Here is a 17412-nt window from a genome sequence, read left to right on the forward strand (position 1 = left end):
ACATGCCTTGCACTTAACTTGCTGAAGACTTCTCATATATCCATGCTCATGACGTCAGCCAAAGCCTGTAAACAGATATCCTGTTTTCTGTCTCTAGTTTTAACACGAACAGCAAACTTTTTATCTAGCTACATGGCTTTTATCTGTTTATACCAATTAAAGGTAGTTAGGGCTTTCACTCTCTCAAAACCCCTCTCCCTATCTTGTATCAGTCAGAGCTCTGGTGTGGATCACATACCTCTTTCTCCATTTCTGTTCAGTGTTCATTTGAAAATGTGAAAAGTAGGGTGGGGAAAAGGCCCAGCTAAAACTGGGAGTCAGGGACTCCATCCAGATGGCAGCTACTCAAGTGCCTAAAGCTTTGTCTTCTGCCTCACAGGAACGTTAGCTGGGAACTGGACTGAAGAGGTGGGGGCAGGACTTGATCCCAGGCACTGTGATACGGGAGTGTCATTAAGCAGCTTTAGCCTGCTACGTCCCTCTTCATAACACTTTTAACAGGTGTAAACTATGCGATTTGATGAATGTGCAGATTTCATCTCTAGTGCATAGTACACTGCCTGGCCCACAAGCAGCTCCCAAGTACTTAAATATTGCTCCACTATCACTACTCCATAAACGTCAAACTAATAAACATAGGTAACATGTTTAAAAATTACTCATGGACACTTGAGTTTTCCTTTTTTTCCACAAAACTTTGCTCTTGAACATAGCGATAGGCCACTGTATCTCAATGGTTCTTTCTGGCTGGAAGAAACCTAAATTGGATCACTGTCCATCACCGCTCCGTATGAACTGAATAAAGAATGAACTCATCAACTGCATCAAGAACACCAGCTGTGTCTCCAGAGATAACTGGGACATAGGGATTAAGGAAAATGTCTGTTTCCACCGCATTTATTACTAATATATATATATTAAAAAAAAAGTTAAAAAGAAAAAAAAAAAAAACCTCATTCTCAGTTCTCCAAGGGCCCTCATCCTTCCCTCTTGCCCGCACAGCTCCTGACCCGTTCCTACAGGGCCAGTTCAACACTGAACCTGTTCACTGCCGTTTTCACAGAAAACAACCAGTGCCAGGGATGCAGCAAGAGGGTTGGAAGAGGGTGACAGTACTGTCCAGGTTCCACCCCAAGGTGGGCTGGGTGGAGATTCACAGAATTCACGTGAGGGCTGGTGGCCTCGTAGTGCCAGTGACACCAAAGTGGGCTGGAGAGGGCCTGCCTAGCACGGGCTGCACAAGACGGCTCCCAGGCCTGCATCAGACCCAGCCTAACCCAGACCAGGAGACCAGGCAGGCAGTCCCGTGGACAATTCTCCCATGTTGGAAGGTGGGGCAAGTTAAGAGGGCACCATGGGCTCCACTCATTTTGGCAGAAAAAAAACGTACTCTAGTGTTGGGGAGTCACAAAAATGCCACGGACACTGAGAGGCTACGAAGGGATGCACAGCTCCACAAAGCACAGTGATCACAGACCAGAGCGGCGGGGATCATGCTACTGACAGAGAAACTACGGAATCCAGAAGCAGGGAGAGTGGCCTTTCAGTGAGTCTCTGACCCAGGCACCCAAGCCTGACCCCAGGTCACATGACCTGGTGGTGAGTTTCACGAGCAGCCGACAACATTGAGGGGGTGTCACATTAAAAATAATAATAAAAATAAGGACTTAAAACGAGCAGTTAGAGGGGGTAGGAAACCACTCTCGGGCTCTCAGGGATTGAGGGTGATACTGGGGTACAGGTGGACAGATGTACAAGAAACAGCACCAAAGAGGTTTCCTGTTCAGCAGTCACTTGGCGAGGGGCAAGAAGATCCAGGAGGCAGTTGAAGGGAGCAGAGATGGGGTCCTGAAGGCCAGTCTCTGGAGGCTGGAGCAGAAGAAAGCGCGTACATCACACTGGTGATGACACACACTCTGGACCCAAATGGAAAAGGTAGTGGACAGGATGGGTGGAAGAGCCCCATGATAGCAGCCACAGGGCCACAGGGCAACACATGGCCACAAGGTCAGAGGGCTCCTTCCAACCTGGACGGGAAGGCACAGTCTCACAGAGGAGGTCCGTTGACGCCTGGGTGGTAGAAGGCACAAAGGTCTTCGTATCGACAGTGGCCCTTTTTGGAAAAGTGTCGGCAGACGGGGCGGTCAGATTTGTCTGTGAACAAGGGGAAGTTGGGCAGTTTAAAATCTGAGTGAACAAGGAAAACACAGGGAACAGCATGCAGAGGAGACAGAGAAGGTACAGTGCCCTACTCCCCACTGTGTCTGGCTGTCTGGGAACAATGGCTCCTCTCTTGGGAGAAAAAGGCTATTCCAAAGGAGAAGTCACAGGCATTCTGGGAATGAGGCCGCTCTGGGTATAATGGCATTCAGTGTGCAGGGAGATAGCAAAGGGGACCTCACCTTCCAGAACCTGGGGGCCATCCTTAGGTGGGCAGGTGTTCTTGATAAGAGACCAGCTTTTGAGCCTTCGAGGGTTTCTCTGTTCTTTGTGAAAGCTCTCCCTGGAGGGACCCCCAAGGCCTGGCCCAGGAAAGGGAGGTTCAGCGTTGACCCCCCACCAACCACGACCATATGGACCACACCTGGGGCCAAGGCCTCCCCGCATGGGGCCTCTCCCCCGGGGAGGAGGTGGGAGACTCAGCAGCGGTGGAATCATGGGTCCCCTTGATCCTGGAGGACCTCTGTGGAGAGCTGGAGTGAGAAAGACACAGAAAGGGCATCAGTGGGCAGGTTCACCGTGCTGCAGAAGCCTGCGCCCCCTGCCCCTTTTATTCAAGTCCAGCATAAAGACAGAGATGCACAGACTCACAAGTGTAAAACTCAATTTCCTCCAAGTAAACAGGGCTGTGTTTCCACAGCCCAGATGAGGAGATAGAGCCTTAGCAGCACCTCAAAAGGCCCCCACACTCCTCCCCCCTCCCAACGGGAACCACTGTCCTGACTTCTAACACCACAGGTTAGTTTTTGCCTGTTTGGAACTTTGGAATCATACAGTCTGCATTCTTTTGTGTCTGGCTTCTTTCGCCAACATCGTATTTGTGAGATTCATCCAGGTTGCCAGTAGCAGTTGGTTCATTTTCATTGCAGTGTAGTATCCCATTGCATACATACACAACAACTGATTTATCCATTCTACTGATGATGGACATGTGGGTGGTTTCCAGTTTGGGGCTATAACGAAAAACGCTGCTATGAACATTTTTATACATGTCTTTGTTACACATACGTATGCATGCATTTCTGTTGAGTATATGTAGGCACTGAGTACATGTGTGCTCAAATGATGCCAAACTTTGTTTCAAAGCGGTTATACCAATTTACACTTCCACCAGTAGTTACCACAGTCACAACACTTGCTAGGATCCTTCCTTTTCATTTTAACATTCTGATCAATGTGAAAAGTGGTGAGATTTGTTTTATTGTGGTGAAAAAAACAAACCTAAAAAATTGACCATCTATTTTTAATGTACAGTTTAATAAGGCTAAGTATATTCATGCTATGCAACAGACCTCCAGAATTTCATCTTGCAAAACTAAAGCCCCGTACCCTTTAAACAATTCCCTTTCTTCCAATCCCCTCCCCTGATAACCACCATCCTACTGTGTCTATGAACCTGACTTGAGATACTTCATGTAACTAACTCCTATAGCACTTCTCTTTTGTGATAGGTTTATGCTGCCTAGCATGCCCTTGAAGCTCATTCATGCTGTAGTTATGGAATGCTATTTTCTTCCTCTTAAAGGCTAAATAGTATTCCATTATGTGTACATGTATACATGTTTTGCTTATCCACTCAACTACCAATGGACATTTCGATGGTCTTGGTTATTGCGAATATTCTAGAAACATGGTTGGGCAAACAGCTCCTCAGGACCCTGCCTCCCATTATTTTAGATACATGTCCCTAAATGGAAATGGGATCACCTGATAGTTCTATTTTTTAAAAAGAGTTTCCACAAACAGTTATATCATTTTACAATCTCATCAATAATGCATAAGAGTTCCAACTTCAAGAGGTATGTTTTTATCTTGTATTTCATGGCTAATGATCTTGAGTTCACATGGTTTTGGTCCATTTAAGTCTCCATTTTTAAAATGTATCTGTTCTGTCTTCTGCCAACTTTTCTAATGGACTATCAGGAAGAATTCTTCATATATTCCAGATATGAGCTCTGTATTGGTTGTTGAAAATATCATCTGCTAGTCTTTGGCTTCCTGTTAACATATCTTAATGGGATCTTCTGGTTAAAAGAAGTTTTTTGCCATTTAACCTAGTTAAGTACACTAAACTTTCCCTTATAATCTGTATGTGTGTATTTGTTACCTAAGAGCCCTTAACTACTGTAAGACTACAGAGACACCAGTTTCCGGAAATTTTTCTTTTACCTTTTACACTTAGATCTACAGTCCAAATGGATTTGATATTTTTATCCGGTGAGAGAAGCCAGTTAAATTCAATTTTTTTCCACATGCAAATATCCAATTGATCTAACATTCTTTATTGAAAAGGCAACCTTTAGTTCTATCTTCATCATAAATGAAAAGCTCACATACATGCAATCTTCAAAATAAACATATTTTTCAATCAGCTTTTTGAAATCTTCATTATATGTGCGCCCGTGACGTGCCTCTGTAGTCTGTTCTGGTGTATCAAAGCCACGGTTGTAAGTAACACAGCTTTACAGGAAGTCTGACAGAGCAAGCCCTCTTGTTTAGAGACTCTCTCACCCTCATTCTCTGCATCTTCACCTGAGACCATAGATTGTTTATTTCCACACACACACAAGGATCCCGACTGGGAATTTACTGACTCTATCCATGAATTTGGGGAGAATGGACAAGCTCACAGTATTGAGTTTCCCAGTCTGATTAATACAACTTTTCTCCATATGTTTAGGTGTAGAATCCTGGATTTTCAAATGCTAAATTATGGCTGTGGGTTTCACTCCTCTTGTTCCCTTACACGAGGACCCAGGTGCCCTCCTCCTCACCTGACTTGGGGTCACCAGGTTTTCCGTTGGCCATGGGGGGAGGGCCCAGAAGGCTGGGTGGTCCTAGGATCAGACATGAAAACATAGTCGTCAGAATGGGCTGAAGGACTCATGATCCTGTCTTTGGACATTTTCCTGTGACAACTAATCCTTTAATCCAGTCGGTGAAGTCAAGATAAACCTATCATTGGAGCTCTCATCCCATCCATCCACCCTTTCCTCTGCAAATCTCTTCTCAGGCTTTGCAAAAAACAAAACAAAACACAACAAAGTGGGGACTCGGTTAACCCAGGAACCCAAGAACGACAGGGACTTCTCTCTATTCCTCACAGTGCTGTTATGCACTGCATGCTAGGTAATTAAGTCCAGGGATAAGACAAACCGCCACCTCACTGCTGGTCTTTTCTCTTTGTAGGCATCCCCTTCCCCGGGGAATATTCTGAGAAGGCTGCAGGCTCCTCTGTCTTCCAAGGCAAAGGCTGATTAAGTGGTTGTACCAGTCATCACAACCTGCCCCCTCTCGGGCCCCTGTTTCTTGTCGTTCTGTGGCTGCGCATTCCCGCCCTTGAGCCTTTCCTCCCCAGCCTTTTCCAGAAAGGTTTTGGGGCCGGATTAGGGCTGGGGGGCTCACTACCTCACTATGCCTGCAAGCCAGCCCCTCCCCCGCACCTGCTGCGTCCCTAAGCTCTGCGCCTGGACGGGACTGCGCTGCTCTGGCCGGCCCCTTACCCAGGCGACCCCTGTCTTCCTCCTCTCCAGTTTCTTCCCGCTCCAACAGTGGGGGCTGCAGCGGCGGCGGCGGCTGCTGCTGGTTCTGCTTCTTTCGTTTCGGCATCGTGGCTGCGGCAATGGCTGCAGCAGGACTTGGAGGGCAGTGAGGAAGGGGCACGCGGGAATCCGTTTCCGTTTCCGGGGGGCCGCTGGGGGACAGCGAGGCTGGGGCTCCCGCCATTCCACTTCCGGAGGACTGCGGGGGGCTGTGACTGTGGCTGCATCCTCGCGTGAAATGCCTCCGTCCGCGTGTTATCTAGGTCGGCCAGCAACGTTGAGTCTTGCTGGAATGTGTATCCTACAGGTGTTCTCTCTGCCACTGAAAAACACGAGACCGCGCCTCCACGGGGTGGCATGCAGCCCACCACCGGCTTTGGGGCTGTCGCATCCTAACGTCGCCACATCCGGTCCCCCGTTACCATGGCAACAGCAGCAGGCACAACTTGGTGCCCTCTGACCTCTCTCCAAAAGTCCTTGTCCCACCTGGGCTTCCCTGCACGCCGGCGCTCGCACTTAGGGATGTGTAAATTGCGTTCTAACTCCTCCAGATCCAAATCGGGATCCCGGGACGCTCGCGCGCGGCGAGTCTGCAGCCCGCCCACCCAGCTCCTCACGACCCTGTGACCGTGCCCCGCTCCCCGTCGCAGTGCAGCCCCGGGCTTCATCCCAGGGGTGCCGGGTCTCGGCGGGGCCGGGTCCCTTTTCCCCCTCGGGCGGCCGGGCCCGCCCGCGCCCCTCCAGGTGAGTGGTAGCTTCTCCCCGGAGAGCGAGGTGGTGCTGACACCGCGTCCCCCCTTCGGGCGGGAGCCCATTGGTAGCGCCCGTGACGAACGGGCCCGGTCTTCCCACGCGCGCCTGCGCCTCGGCCGGCGTTGCGCCCCGTGGAGCGGCGGGCTCGCGTGTGCCGGTGGCCCCACCCCGTCCCCGCCGCCGCCTCGGCCCCGGGAGGGAAGCTCTGCCTCCCGCGTCCGCCCCCCGCAGCCGCCGCGGGTCGGTCGGCCCGCCGTGACGTCAGCGGCCGACCCCGCCTCCCGCGTCCGCCCCCCGCAGCAGCCGCGGGTCGGCCGGCCCGCCGTGACGTCAGCGGCCGGCCCCGCCTCCCGCAGGGTCTTATTTGGCGGGGGCGGCCGGGGAGTCAGTTGAGGCAGCAGGAGCTCCGAGGAAGGACGTGCTGGGTGACGGGTCCCGGGCCATGCCGAGGAAGAAGCCGTTCAGCGTGAAGCAGAAGAAGAAGCAGCTACAGGACAAGCGCGAACGGAAGCGAGGTCAGTGCGGGAGGAGGGGGCGGGGCTCGGGCTCCCGAGCACATCTGGAGGAGGGGTGTGACCGCTGCATCGGGCGGAGAGGGGACGGCAGGCGAGGGTACCCCACGTTGGGCAGGCGTGGGGGAGGCTGAAGGGCTGGGGAGAGGGGAGGCCCTGCTGCTGTAGGAGCGCGTCCCTCCCACCCCCCACCCACCACGCGCCTCCGGAGGGGTCCTGGCAGGAAGGAGACATGGAAGAAGTTGGGGTGGGCGAGGGGAGCCGGGCCGCTCCGGGGGAATGTGTGTGTGTATCAGGTGTTGGGGGTGGAGGGAGGTGAGTCCCCTGGCCCCTGAGAGCCGGCCAGCCCTGGCGTCACCAATCCCTCCCCGCAGGGCTTCAAGATGGGCTGCGCTCCAGTTCCAACAGCCGCAGCGGGAGCCGGGAGCGGCGGGAAGAGCAGACCGACACCTCGGACGGGGAATCTGTGACCCATCATATCCGCAGGCTCAATCAGCAGCCCTCTCAGGGCCTGGGTCCACGAGGCTACGATCCGAATCGGTGAGGGCAGGAGGGGCTCCGGACCGGGCTTACCCATCGGCCTGCAAGTCCAGGGAGAAGCCGGCTGCTGGGGGAGTGAGGTGTGCAAGTGGAGGCTGCTGGCCACCCCTCCCCCCGCAGTCAGGCCGCTCGCTTGGCTCCCCCATCCCCCACTCCACCCCAGAGCTCCCGCAATCCTCTCTGACAGAGGGGCTGCGGGAAGTTTGGTTTGTTTGAAGGGGGAGATTGGATATTGTGGGAAAGGGGAGCCAGGGTGGCTGGGAGAGATCCGAGCATCCCTGGAGAGGAAGCCCTGCCAAGTTGTCTGGCCCCGAGGGGAGGAGTCAGGTCTGTAATAGCAGGAATGGGCCTGACACTGGGGTCCTATCTCCTTAGGTACCGGCTACATTTTGAACGGGACAGCAGGGAAGAGGTGGAGAAGAGGAAGAGGGCGGCCCGGGAGCAAGTGCTACAGCCCGTCAGCCCCGAGCTGTTGGAGCTGGACATCCGGGAGGTCTACCAGCCCGGCTCAGGTGAGTGAGAGCAGGACCCCTGGCGGGGTAACGGAACCAGGGCTGTCCACTGGGCCTCAGAAGTTCTTCCGCTTACTCAGCTCTCTGCCTTCATGATTTCCCAGTCCTGGACTTTCCCCGGCGGCCTCCCTGGAACTATGAGATGTCCAAGGAACAGCTAATGAACCAAGAGGAGCGGAGCTTCCAGGAGTACCTTGGAAAGATCCATGGGGCGTACACCTCCGAGAAACTCAGCTACTTCGAGCATAATCTGGAGGTGAGCACGGGGTCAGGGGGTGGGCCTGGGCCACAGGAAGCCTCGGAGGGTTGCATTGGCCCCAGGTCTCAGGCTCGCTCACACCAATCTTGTCTTTGCAGACATGGAGGCAGCTGTGGCGAGTGCTAGAAATGTCCGACATTGTCCTGCTTATCACCGATATCCGGCATCCAGTGAGCGCAGGGGGATGGGGAGGGAGGGGTGCTCCTAGAGGTAGGGGTTGCTGACAGCGGGGTTACCTTTTTTCCTTCCAGCCTCCCCTACCCCACGCCGACCTCTCCAGGCAGGAGCTCTGGTTCTGTATTCCTATCCTGTCGTAGTCTCCCGCTCCTCCCCTGGACAGCTGACACTCCTGTAGCTGGTTTGATGGCGAACTGCTGCGTGTGCCGACTCCCAGCCCACCAGAGCTAGCCCTGCAGAGAATCCCAGCGTGGCGCTCTGGGCGGGCGTGGGCAGCCGAACACATCTTCCTGCCCAGCCCCAGGATGCTTTTTCTTCTATGTCAGTGTCTCTAGCCCAGCCACATGGGTCACTATAGAACCCACACTAGTGGTGGCTGAAGCTATAGATCTATAGAGCTGTGTTTTCGGGCTGCCCTATGTGGATTCTGGCTCTGGTAAAGAAAGGGGGAGGTCTGTGGGGACTTTTAATAAAAGTTCGGGGGAGAGGGTCCCTTATGACATGCACACATAACACGGATGAAAACACGCTTACACAGCTTGTTCACAAAAACGTGTTTAGCATGCACACATGTGCATACACGTGCATTTGTGCTCACAGCTGCACATGAAACCCCCAGCCCCATTCCAGATGCCGCCTTTGCCTCAGGGTGCTGGCCGTTGTTACTTCTCTATCTGGTGTTTGGTGTTTGAGTCACTTGCATCTGCCCTCAGTACCTAGACCCTTGCTGTGTTGTGTTCGCTTTGGCCAGTTTTACTGTTTTGGCCCTGGAATCTGGTCCGGCCAGGGCTTTGTCTCCAGGCTGTGCCGGTTTGGTAAGTGGGGAGCTAGAGGCCGAGAATGCTGGGCTGACGCCCTCCTGTTCCCTGTTGTAGGTGGTGAACTTCCCGCCAGCACTCTATGAGTATGTAACAGGAGAGCTCGGGCTCGCCCTGGTGCTGGTCCTGAACAAGGTGGATCTGGCGCCACCAGCCCTCGTGGTGGCCTGGAAGCATTACTTCCATCAACACTACCCCCAGCTCCACATTGTCCTTTTCACCTCTTTCCCGCGGGATCCCTGCAACCTACAGGACTCGGATAGTGGTGAGTAGGCAGCAAGGAGAACCATGTGGGAGAGGTGGGGTGGCTGGGACTGGGGAAGGCAGAATAGTAGGGCTTGTCGGCAGGGGTACTCGGGCCTGAGGTCGGTGCGAGAGGCGAGGTGCTTGGCCAAGTACACTAACTTTTTGGTGTCCTGTGGTCTCAGTGTTGAAGAAGAACCGCAGGCGGGGGAGAGGATGGACGCGGGCTCTGGGGCCGGAGCAGCTGCTGAGAGCCTGTGAAGCCATCACTGCCGGGAAAGGTGAGTGGAGGCATCTGGCAGGTGAACTGGGGAGGCCACTGTGCTGGGTGGGGTGGAGTCAGGAACAGGTGGGCTGGGCAGGGGAACAGAAGCTGCGGGGAGAGAAAAGCCGTTTTGGCTTCCTGGTGCTTTTCCAGGAACTGAGTTCTGTGATCCTAGTAAGGGGTCAGATGATGGCTGGGCTCATTTCCTGGCTAGCAGTTGTGCAGGTTGGCACTGTTGGATCCCAGAGGGTGCCAAGCACATGAGTCCTGTGATGTACTGCCTGTGCCACCATACCTAGTGGCCGTGGGGAGAACCCTTTCATCTTGTCCTTCTCTGAGCAGTGGACCTGAGCAGCTGGCGGGAGAAGATCGCCCGGGATATGGCTGGGGCCACCTGGGGCAATGGCTCCGGGGAAGAGGAAGAGGAGGAGGATGGGCCAGCCATCCTGGTGGAGCAGCAGACTGATTGCGCGATGGAGCCCACAGGCCCGACCCGGGAGCGCTACAAGGACGGAGTGGTGACCATCGGCTGTGTGGGTAAGGAAGCGACTGGGCATGGTGGCATCCCAGGGGAATGGGATTTTAGTATTTGGAGAGAGGGAAGGTTCTCCTCTGGGAGGCTGTGTGCCCATGGTCACAGGCCAGGCAGAGAAGGCTGTGCTGTGCGGGGGGACCAAGCAGCCTCTTAGCGGGGAGATCTAGACCGGGTTATTTACTCTCAAGTCTGCCTTTGTTGGATGTTTAAAGTGGAGAAGTGTGTGCCCAGTTGTGGGTAATGAAGGACTAGGATTGAGGGACATGATACTTGATGCTAGCTAGTGGTAGTAGTGATTATTGTTAAGATGTAGCATTTGTCCGAGGCTTCCCCTGTTGCAGGCATGGTTCCCAGTGAGTTGGGAACACTCCCTGTTTCTCCCTTCACCATGGTAATTAGTGCTGGAGGCCGGTGAGCATTACGTTCTGGTGGTTGTCTCCTGGGTTTTGACCTTTTAAGGCGGTGATCAGCACAACCTCCCTAACTCCGAGCCAGAGCCCTGTGCATGTATGATAGAGGGGAGGTAAAGTTGTGCAGTCTGAGAGAATACTAGGGAAAGGACACGACTCAGACAGAGCCTTGTGGGTATGTGGTGTAGTCGGGCTCCTTTGAAGTGCCTCTGATTTGGGTTTCAGTGTCCTCTTTGTCCCAGGCAGAGCCTGCTGACTGTTGGATGATAGCTCCTCCTTCCAACACTTACCCTCTTTATCTTCCTGGGCCCTCACTCCCAGGGGCCCTCAGTGGCCACTGCCATGGGAGAGGCGAGTGTTGGCCATGGCTCCAGAGGCCCTGCATTTGTCCAGGAGTTTAGGTGAGAATGGGAGGCAGGGACAAGTTGGCAGTCTCTAGTGGTTGTGATGGGCATTTTGGCTTTTTCTTCAAAGTCTCCTTTGATGGCGCTGATAGTTTTGTGGAGGACGATGCCAGGACTTGAGAGCCTCTTTTTAGAACTTTTCTTCCTGTCGACTAAGTGAGGAATAAATGATGGGAATGGGCCAGAAGGACCAGAGAGCAGCCAGAAGCCATTGCACTGATTCAGGAGAGAAGTACGAGTTGCCTTGGGTCGGATGGTGGAGTTGGAGGTGGTAAGGTGGGATCAGGAACAGGATGTATTTTTTTCTTCAGAAAGGCAGGTGTATAAATACCCAGAGAGAAAGAGGGAGAAAGAAACATGCACAGTTCCATGTGCTTGTTCATTCCCAAATGCCTGTGACAACTGGGTGGGTGGAAACTGGGATCAGGAAGCTCCAGTCAGATCTCCCCCGTGGGTGGCAGGCGCCCAGTGACTGCAAGCCTCACCTCCGACTCCCAGGGTCTGCATTAGCAGGAGCCAGCTGGGTATTGGACCCAGGCACTCATACAGGACACAGCTGGCATCTTATCCACTAGGCCGGATGCCCACCCCAAGGTGTGTTTTGAACATGGAGAAAACAAGCTTGGACTTGGCCCAGAAGAGAAAACAAATCCTGGGATTCCTGAGATCCGAAGCCTGGGAGTGGGGAGGAGCCCCAGAGGAGTGTTCAGAAGTGACGTGAAAACTGTTTGACCAGGAAAGAAGAGATCAGCTGTGTAGGAAAGAAGGCATCCGCTGTGTCAGCTGTGCCTAGCAGGATGAGAGAGAGGACAGATGTGCGTGGTTGGCGTGGCTGGTGTGGGACCAATGTCTGTGGTGCTGGGGAGGAAGCCGGGTCGGGTTAGGCCTGTGGGAGAACTGTAGCACTAGGCACCTTGCTCGACGTGGTGCTGGGGGAGCCCTCCACCACAGCTTCCACATGGCACAGTTCCACTTGCATAGGCTCGAAAGCTGCAGGCGTGAACTACACTGTTCAGACACACACAGGTCATTAGTGAAGAAGAAACCGGAGGCAGGAGGCCAGGTTAGGCCCAGCAGGTTAAGCAGGTGGTTTGTCATTGAAGGGACTGTACTGCTTCTTTAGTATTCTCAGTCTCTACTCTCACCTCCAGCACTGTCCATCAACACGAGCTCTCTCTTTGCCTTCCACAGGTTTCCCCAATGTGGGCAAATCCTCCCTCATCAATGGGCTGGTGGGGCGCAAGGTCGTCAGTGTCTCCAGGAGCCCCGGCCACACGCGCTACTTCCAGACCTACTTCCTCACCCCGTCCGTGAAGCTGTGTGACTGCCCCGGCCTCATCTTCCCCTCCCTCTTACCTAGGCAGCTGCAGGTATGAAGGCAAAAGGGCTGGGGGAGGGCTGAGACAGCACGAGTAGGAAACTAAACTGAGCATTGGTTTCTCTGTAGGTTCTGGCAGGCATCTACCCTATCGCCCAGATCCAGGAGCCCTACACCGCTGTGGGCTTTCTGGCCTCCCGCATCCCTGTGCAGGCCTTGCTCCACCTGCGCCACCCAGAGGCCAGTGACCCCTCCACAGAACACCCCTGGAGCGCCTGGGACATCTGTGAAGGTGAGCCCTCTGTGCCTGGCTTTTCACCTCTGTTTTTCTGTTTTGTTTTCTTTCCTTCTTGATTTTCTGTTTTCTTTCTCGCTCTCTCTTTCTTTTCATTTATTTATCTGAAAAGCAGAGACAGAAAGATAGGGAGAGGCATAGAGATTCTTCATCCGTTGGTTCACTCTCCTAATGGCCACCCTAGTCAGGGGTAGGCCAGACTGAGACCAAAAGCTAAAAATTCTACCCAGGTCTCCCATGTGGACGCAGAGGTCCAAGCCCTTGAGCCATCCTCTGCTCCCTCTTGGGGGTCTTCTGTCCACTAGGCCCCAAGACCACCAAGGAGTGAGTCAACATCACTCTTCTGCAGCAGAAACACTGGAGACAAATTGGTGGTAAAGAATGTCCATTTATTTGAGAGAAGTCACAAGCTTATAGGAGAAGGGGCAAGCAGAAGGGCAGTCCCGACAGTACAACAATATTGTGACTGGCTAATAGATACGTCTATCTCTTCTGGACCCTTCAATGAAGCTAAAAGTCTGGAGGCACAGGAAATTGTATCTCAGGGCAGAGTCCTTATTTGCTGGAAAGCAGGATGAATGTAACAGTTGATTTCCAAGAGTTGTTTCAAGTCCTAGCAGAGTAGGGAAGAGAGATTGGGGTTCAGCCCATCACTCTTTTTTTTTTTAAGATTTATTCATTTTATTACAGCCAGATATACACAGAGGAGGAGAGACAGAGAGGAAGATCTTCTGTCCGATGATTCACTCCCCAAGTGAGCCGCAATAGGCCGATGCGCGCCGATCCGAAGCCGGGAACCTGGAACCTCTTCCGGGTCTCCCACACGGGTGCAGTGTCCCAATGCATTGGGCCGTCCTCAACTGCTTTCCCAGGCCACAAGCAGGGAGCTGGATGGGAAGTGGAGCTGCTGGGATTAGAACCGGCGCCCATATGGGATCCTGGGGCTTTCAAGGCGAGAACTTTTAGCCGCTAGGCCATGCTGCCGGGCCCAGCCCATCACTCCTGTTGCATGCCCAGTGAACAGGCCATGTTGGGGTCTGTTAGTCAAGGACTCAGTGTGCCATGTGCTTATGGCCTCCCATATGGGCTAGGCAGGTGGAGATCCAGGGGCGATCTCCCACCGATCCCTTCCCAGATGCGTCAGCAGGGAGCTGGATCAGAAGTGGAGCATTCAGTGCTCATTCTGGTGCTCCTGTTATAAGGGATGCTGTTGTTGCAGGCTAAGGGCTTAAGCAAGCTGCTATGCCGTGACGCCAGCCCCTGCCTCTCACCTCCTGACTTTTGCTGCCCTCTGGCCGGCTGGCCCTCTGGCTCACTGTTTACCTTCCTGTTGTCTTTCCTTCCTCTTCCCAGAGATTCCGCCAGGAAGAGGAAGTCCACACATCACTGGGTTGCCACAGCAGGGCCAGTGAGATCATTAGCCTAGGAAAGGGGTGGACTGTATTGGCATGTGGCTAACAGGCTTTCTCTTTCCTTTCTGCAGCCTGGGCCGAGAAACGTGGCTACAAGACCGCCAAGGCGGCCCGCAACGATGTGTACCGGGCAGCCAACAGCCTCCTGCGGCTGGCGGTGGATGGCCGCCTCAGCCTGTGCTTCTACCCTCCGGGCTACAATGAACAGAAAGGTCAGAGCCCTGACACTCTTCCCCAGGCCACTGCTTTGGTGGGGGCAAAAGGGTGTGGGCTTGATGGCCAGACGAAGCAGGGGTCAGACCTGGATTTGGCACCTCCCGGCCAGCTCTGTGCTACCTGATCACTGCGAGTCGCTCTCCCTGTCCATGAGGAGAGGGTGGCCCTCGCCCTTGCTAAGGTGGTGCTGAAGATTGAAGTGGCTGTATGTGTAGCCTCTCTCCAGCGCCTTGCACGTGGGCGGTTGTCCAGCTGTGGGAGTGCCTGGCAGCTATAAAAATGATTGTTATGCCCAGTATTTGCCTCTTCCCCATCTCTCTCTGCTTTTAGTTTTCCTGCTCAAAACTCTCCTCCATTCTCTCTTCTTGTTTTGGTTTCCCCCAGGCACCTGGGAGTCTCATCCAGAGACCACGGAGCTGGTGGTTTTACAGGGCAGGGTGGGGCCGGCAGGTGACGAGGAGGAGGAGGAAGAGGAAGAGCTGAGCAGTTCCTGTGAGGAGGAGGGAGAGGAGGACCGGGATGCGGATGAGGAGGGAGAAGGGGATGAGGACACCCCAAGCTCAGCTCCAGGGTCCAGCCTGACTGCCCGAAACCCTTATGCCCTGCTGGGTGAGGACGAATGCTGAGTGCCTGCCCAGGCCCACCTTCCCACCCGATGGCTTTGCTTTTGAACTGACTTAGGGGTACCATCCCTCTGCTGCCCCAGTTGTGAATAAAGAGTGTCTGCTTTGTAGCCCCTTCCCCGGATGCGCTGAGCTGAGAGCCGCCGTGGCAGGCTGACGGCCGTAGGGGGCCTGTCTCCTCCCCTCCCTTCTCTTTCACGTGTACTCTTGGTGAAGGAAAGTTCTCCTAGCAGGTAGTTCTGTGAGTCCTCAGGTCCTGAAACCTGCCTCCTCCACCCTGTCTCCTGCTGTGCACCATGGAAGTCCTGTTACCCACGTGGGGAGATGCGACAGCCCCTCTGTGTGCCCCTGCTGCCCTGCCCACCAGCCTGGATTTTACCAGGAGCTTCTGGGAGAAGGAGCAGCAGCAAGGTTCCTCGCCTGATGCTTTCGGGGGAGAATTTGAAGGACATTTTTCAAATCTGGCAGTTGTTTGTTGAGGGTCTGCCACATGCCTTGATCTGTGCTGAGTGCTGAGCCTAGAGAGATGCCTGGGCAGGGCCTGACCTGAGTATGTACTACGATGGAGATTCCATCCTCTCACACCCTGGTGTCTGGGCCAAGTAATGTTCTCCCAAAACCTGGGAGCTCAAGCAGTATGATTCTAAAATTCCTTTTGATAGGAATTTGTAGTTCCGACAAGATGCTTGTGGGAAACGTTAATTGTGTGTGAGTAGAGTTTTAATCACTAGCCAACAGCTAGCACACACATATATGACTTCAGCAGAAGAGTCCTTGGAGTGCAGTGTGAATCTCATCATTGAAAGACTCGGCAGCCACACGTGTGCCTGAAATAGGAGAGAGGCAACAAAACCAGCTTGCTGAGTCCCAGGGAACCCGAGTCCAGGGGCTGAGCTGGGAGGTAACCGCAGGTGGTGAGGGCCTGCACCCCAGCAGCAGAGGTCTGCTGTCTCAGGAGTCAGGGCATATGCCACGTCATGCTGCTCTGCTTTGGACAGTGAGATGAGAGTGTCAGAGCAAGGGGAGAGCGGGCCTCGCTTTGTTGGCTGCCTCAGTGCGTGTGGGCTGGATGGAAGCAGCAGGTGCTTTGTCAGTTTGAGGAGGTCTGGAGGACCAGAGCTCTTCTCTTGGATTACCATGTCCCATTTGGGCTCTGAGTCACTGGGTGGCTTCTCTGATGCCACCAGAGACCCTGTGAACCAAGGAGCAGAGAAACAGGTTTGGGCTGCAGGTTCCTTTCAAGCTGGCCCCTTTCTTGGCTCCTGGTGAGGTATACCCGCTTGAATGTGTGTGCCAGGGCAGGGTGAAAATGCTGCCAGCAGTGTTAGTTTGCCCCAAATGTCCAGGCAAAGAGAGAAACCTCCCACCAAAGAAAACTTTGTTTCAACAGGGGCTCTTCGGCCCCGTGGGTGGGTGAGTCTCCCCCTGTGATGGATTGAACGGGGGAGCCCCTGGCCAGCCTGTCTGTAGGATTCCTGGGGTCAGAGACATGCCAGAGACTTGTCTGAAGGGGGTAAGTTGAGGGACATTGGGTTCATTTCCTTAAAAAAGGAATAGAAGGGGGGAAAATTCAGACTTCTGTAGGTCCCCTCCTTCTCTCCCTGTGTTGCCGCACTCCGCCTGTTCTATCCTTTGCTATTTTGCAAGCTTTATCAGGGGTTTGGGGAGAGTCTGGGGGTAGGAATGAGGAGTTGCAAGCAGAGGTGGATGGGGACTGGGGGTGAGGGTGGGAGTATTGCCCTAAAGGCCTGGCAGCAGGCAGATGTATCAGCACCCAGGGCCTAGAATGTACAGCATCCTGCCCAGGCCCCCATCAGTGACTTGCTTCATAGGGTCAGATGGACCAGGGAGGACAGGCAGTTCCTCCAGATCAGTGTTTGAGGCTGTGGTCAAAGAGGAAGCTGGGCATGTATCCTGCCTTCCAGGCTGACATACCCAGGACCCCCTCACGCATGCTGCTCTTGCCTGCCTGCGTCATGTCCACTGTGTGGATATTTGACCGAGGAGGTCTGGCTGGCCCCACAGCGGGCCGGGTCTGTCCTCACCCAGGCTAGGGCTTCAGTTAGACCCCAGCTTCCTTCCAAGCTTGCCTCTCAGACCGGGCTCCAGTCCTGGCTTTGGAATATAGTGGCTCTGTGTGGAATATATTGGCTCTGTGTGCACAGTGATCTGGGCCTCTGGTCCTTCATTTCTTGTGATCATTGGCACATCAGCAACAACCGATTGAAAAGTAGAACGTGCCAGACATGCTGAGTTCTGAGATAAAATGAGAGCACAGACCTGACCACTCTAGGAGTGGAACGGGTAGACACTAATAGTATGGGGCACAATATAAAGTGTGGAAGAATTACTTTACCA

The 17412-nt window shown here is 53.9% G+C and overlaps 2 protein-coding genes across 4 annotated transcripts; one reads left to right on the plus strand and one right to left on the minus strand.

The window, feature by feature from the left end:
• Positions 1–642: 642 nt before the first annotated feature.
• Positions 643–6453, minus strand: PRR3 (proline rich 3). Of its 3 annotated transcripts, XM_058666255.1 has the most exons (5): positions 5724–5800; positions 4995–5057; positions 2995–3173; positions 2403–2693; positions 644–2154 (listed from the first exon to the last, which is right to left on the minus strand). In XM_058666255.1, exons 3-5 carry the CDS (start codon positions 3149–3151, stop codon positions 2048–2050), a joined length of 555 nt encoding a protein of 184 aa, XP_058522238.1. In that variant the 5' UTR covers positions 3152–3173; positions 4995–5057; positions 5724–5800; the 3' UTR covers positions 644–2047. The 3 variants fall into 3 exon arrangements, with proteins under 3 accessions (XP_058522243.1, XP_058522238.1, XP_004598807.2); XM_058666260.1 differs by lacking the exon at positions 5724–5800 and having other exon boundaries at positions 643–2154; positions 4995–5407; XM_004598750.2 differs by lacking the exon at positions 2995–3173 and having other exon boundaries at positions 646–2154; positions 5724–6453.
• A 341-nt stretch (positions 6454–6794) lies between these two features.
• On the plus strand, positions 6795–15230 carry GNL1 (G protein nucleolar 1 (putative)). Its single transcript, XM_004598752.3, has 12 exons — positions 6795–7030; positions 7402–7567; positions 7943–8079; positions 8184–8335; positions 8437–8508; positions 9391–9598; positions 9762–9857; positions 10184–10378; positions 12382–12560; positions 12638–12800; positions 14287–14427; positions 14816–15230. Exons 1-12 carry the CDS (start codon positions 6958–6960, stop codon positions 15055–15057), a joined length of 1824 nt encoding a protein of 607 aa, XP_004598809.1. The 5' UTR covers positions 6795–6957; the 3' UTR covers positions 15058–15230.
• The last annotated feature ends 2182 nt before the right edge of the window (positions 15231–17412 follow it).

The sequence above is a fragment of the Ochotona princeps genome, chromosome 1 (genome assembly GCF_030435755.1).
Source record: "Ochotona princeps isolate mOchPri1 chromosome 1, mOchPri1.hap1, whole genome shotgun sequence".
Taxonomy (NCBI): Eukaryota; Metazoa; Chordata; class Mammalia; order Lagomorpha; family Ochotonidae; genus Ochotona; species Ochotona princeps.

Coding starts and splice junctions, on each gene's coding strand:
- PRR3 (XM_004598750.2), bottom strand. CDS start 5,946: ATGGCGGGAGCCCCAGCCTCGCTGTCCCCCAGCGGCCCCCCGGAAACG. Junction 2,694..4,994: donor ACCTGGTGACCCCAAGTCAG/GTGAGGAGGAGG, acceptor TTCTCACTCCAG/CTCTCCACAGAGGTCCTCCA. Junction 2,155..2,402: donor TGGCCCCCAGGTTCTGGAAG/GTGAGGTCCCCT, acceptor CCTTGTTCACAG/ACAAATCTGACCGCCCCGTC.
- GNL1 (XM_004598752.3), top strand. CDS start 6,958: ATGCCGAGGAAGAAGCCGTTCAGCGTGAAGCAGAAGAAGAAGCAGCTA. Junction 8,080..8,183: donor GGTCTACCAGCCCGGCTCAG/GTGAGTGAGAGC, acceptor ATGATTTCCCAG/TCCTGGACTTTCCCCGGCGG. Junction 9,858..10,183: donor AGCCATCACTGCCGGGAAAG/GTGAGTGGAGGC, acceptor TTCTCTGAGCAG/TGGACCTGAGCAGCTGGCGG.